Source organism: Poecilia latipinna, unplaced genomic scaffold (assembly GCF_001443285.1).
Source record: "Poecilia latipinna isolate Pla-1442-1.1 unplaced genomic scaffold, P_latipinna-1.0 Scaffold905, whole genome shotgun sequence".
Lineage (NCBI taxonomy): Eukaryota > Metazoa > Chordata > Actinopteri > Cyprinodontiformes > Poeciliidae > Poecilia > Poecilia latipinna.
This window is the reverse complement of record NW_015113521.1, coordinates 1,012-4,696: the sequence shown is the minus strand read 5'-3', so window position 1 is coordinate 4,696 and position 3,685 is coordinate 1,012. Positions and strand designations below refer to the sequence as shown.

The following is a 3,685-nucleotide window of genomic DNA, read 5'->3' as shown; positions in this document are numbered from 1 at the left end:
GTCACAGAGACACTGAGGAGAGACCAGTGCTCCCAGTCCTGACCTGACTCTCTGAGACTCTGATACTGGCTTTAATCTGTCACTGCTCTCACTCTTTCTCTGCTGATTCTTCTCTATTTTCACTGAGTCATGTTTGCTTTGTCATGTTGGTCACTGTTCAGATAATAAATATTTACTCATCAACTTCTGGTGTCCATCTGCTTATTTATTGAGCTTTAAATATTTTAGTTATGTTCTACTGTTGTACTTATTTATGTTTTGCCTTTTATTCTCTTTAGACATCATCTCAATCCATCACAAGAAGACAATTAAATGCCCTGCATGCAAAATCCTCATTAAAGTTTAAGACATATTTGCAATATAGTTTTAAATCTATGAAAAAATATTTAGGAACTGCTATTATCAGAAGTCAGAGGTTTATCGGAATTTGTCAGAGAAAATGATTAGAAAAAAAAACATTTCAAAATACAAATTGTTTAAACTACACATACTTTTTGTGCTTTTTTTGTTTCTTTAATTGTTCTAACCAAATGGCAAATATTATTATTATTATTATTATTATTATTATTATTATTATTATTATTATTATTATTATTATTATTATTATTATTGTCACTATTTCTTGTCTCAGATCCAAATAAATATCCAACATAAAAATATATAAATATATTATCAGAAAAAAGACTAAGTGAATAAATTAAAATGTACACAAAAATAGAAAATTAATAAAATAAATAAATAATTTTTGGAAATGTTCAGTGTTTCAGTTTCAGTCAATCTGTTGAGTCGGATCAGTTCCTCTCCAGCTGAGGGAGGTTTTTGTACGACGTTCTATCACTGTGTGAACGGGCTGCTCCAACCCTGCTGACAGTAATAAACTCCTGAATCTTCAGCCTGAACTCCACTGATGGTCAGAGTGAAATCAGGACCAGATCGACTTCCACTCAAACGAGCTGGAACTCCAGACTGACGAGTTGTAGCTGCATAGATCAGGAGTTTAGGAGCTTCTGCTGGTTTCTGAAGGTACCAGTGGAGGTTGCTATAACCATAGCTACTAACACCTGAACTGGTTTTACATCTGATGGAGACAGTTTGTCCTGGAGCAACAGACTGAGATCCAGGAGTCTGAGTCAGGATGATGTCTCCTGATGAACCTGGAAAACATAAAAACATCCATTTAGAAAAATTATGTTTAATTACAAATTATTGATAATCTGTGAATAGATAAAAGAAAACATTAGCATCTTGTTTCAATATTTCTCCATGACAGCAGAATTTTAATTATCGTTCTTCCTCAAACCAAGTTCCTATCAGAGTCTCACCCTGAACCAGGAGCCCCAGGATGGTCAGCAGTAGAGTCAGTGACATCATCATTGTGCTGCTGGTGTGTCAGTGGCTCTGAAAGGCCTGGACAGCCACTGATCAACTCTGACCTCTTAACAGCTGCAGCAGAGAGGCAGGACACATATGCAAACACACTCAGTCAGTCAGCTGGAGCTCAGCTGGCTGCAGGTTTCCTCCTCACTGATGATAATGTCAAGAAATATCTAAGTGTCTCTCATTATAACCACATTATATTTTGCTAATATGTGTCATTAAAGTTATATATCAGTTTTTCAGGTAGCAGTAATTTGTAGTGTCAGTTAAAGAGAGTAATAATTTATTTTATATAAATTTTGCTGTGAGGTCATTAATCTGCAGATCTACTTGATAACATTTCTAACTGAAAAACATTATCAAGTGTTTTGTCACCTTTATAACTCTTAAATATCAGAACCTTCTTAATTTCTGTGATATGTTGATGTGATTCCATTTGACTGCACAAAAGAAAACCTAATTTCATTTAGGTCATTTATAAAATGTGTTCTGCTTTAAGTCTTTTCAGATCATAGACGTAAAAATGATTAAAAATGATTCTTCAAAACTGTGTCAGATGAGAAGTAATAAGAATTGACCCTTATTACAATAAATCCAGAATCAAGCATTAATGAGTGAATTTTTTCCAATATTTTCCTGAGTACATCTTTGTAATTTACTAAGTTTGACATATTTTAATGTGTCAAACTTACTAAGTTATTTTAACCAGGGCTAACACAACAATGAAGATTCTGATGAAATTTATTTTTCCTGTTTTTCCCTCATGTGGCTATGAGAATAAATCTGGTTAATTGTTTAACAATGATTAAAATACATGTTGGTGTTATTGCCAGTTTTCTTTGATCTCATGTCATGTTGTTTAAAGTAAAAAACATGGAAAATATTTTGTAACTTTTCAAAAGTCAAAGTTACTTCAACTGGACTCAGCAGTTTTCCTCCTCCCAGCTGGAACACTGCTGATAATGTGGATCAAAATCTAATATTTTCTGTCTTCATGGTGTTTTCTTTACAGCCCTTAAATACCAGAACTTTCCTAATTCATGTGATCTGAAATGATGATGTGCTTCCATTTGATTAATTGCCCAAAATATCTAATTTCATTCTGGTCATTGAATGTTTTCTACAAATGAAAACATTTGTTTTTAAATTAGATTTGTTACATCTTATATCATAGATGTAAAAAATGATTGAAAATGATTCAAAACTTAATGTTTCAAATGAGTAGTAGCAAGAATTTCCCTGCTGCTGCTTCTGTTTACTATATATCTGATCTATAAAGTGTGTTTTCAGCGTGTTTGTGTTCAGTGAACGTTATCAGTGTTTGCTGCAGAACAAAGTTCAGTTTCTGTTCAGTCAAACTGAGGGAGGTTATTGTACGATGATTTTTCACTGTGTGAACACGGGGCCACTATGATAACTCTGACAGTAATAAACTCCTGCATCTTCAGCCTGAACTCCACTGATGGTCAGAGTGAAGTCTAATCCATTTCCTGCTCCACTTCCACTGAATCTGGAGGAGATTCCTGAAAATCTGGATGATGTGTAGTAGATCAGAGCTTTAGGAGCTTCTCCAGGTTTATGATGGTACCAGGACAGGCAGGGTGTGCTACAACCAGTTAGTTGTCTACTGGCCTTACAGTCAATAGTGACCGTCTGACCAAGCTGCACTGATTTGGCTGCTGATTGAGTCACAACAACATTTTGTCCATCAGATCCTGAGGAGAGAGAAGAAACTCTGGACATGAGATGGTGAAACTCAGCTACACTCCAAATGATTTTCACATGACAGAAAAATGATTTTCCTACCCTGAGTGAAGCAGAGGAGAGTCCAGATGAGGACGCAGATCAGAGTCATGCTTCTGATGATGAGGAGGATTTCTGTGTCTCCTGCTGTGATGAAGGACAGCTGTCAGTCATCCAGTGTTCAACTGTCAGGACTATAAACTCTCCCAGAGCGCTGGAGCATGGAGCTGCTGATGCAAATCACTTTATTTAACATTTGAATGGGATCCTTTTGGTTGTTTTCTTCATACCTATTTTATTATAAACTTTCTGCTTCATAAATATTTCTCTGCTATTATAGATTTGGGTTAATTCTGGTCTCAAATACATTTTTCAAATTCAGACCTGCTTTATATCAGCTGATTAAATTGAGTCAAATGTTTTAACTACTCATATTGTTGATGTGTTTGTATTTTTTTCTGTTTAGTCATTTCAAGCCTGGTCTATATTTTATATGAGATCTTAGATCTGAAAAGGGACAATCTGTATAAAAAATATATTGTATAAAATAAAATACATTTCGAGG

General features: G+C 34.8%; 2 gene segments (V, D, J or C); both read right to left on the bottom strand.

Annotated features, from left to right (window-relative positions):
* LOC106957460 (Ig kappa chain V-IV region-like) overlaps positions 1-3,363 on the bottom strand; it is a 6,475-nt gene extending 3,112 nt beyond the window's left edge. The window contains 2 exon segments of the V gene segment in view: positions 2,768-3,092; positions 3,184-3,363. Coding sequence covers positions 2,768-3,092; positions 3,184-3,232 — 374 coding nt within the window.
* On the bottom strand, positions 714-1,792 carry LOC106957467 (Ig kappa chain V-III region NG9-like). The segment is given in 2 exon segments: positions 714-1,154; positions 1,323-1,792. Coding segments are annotated over 2 exon segments (372 nt in total).
* Positions 3,364-3,685: the final 322 nt, after the last annotated feature.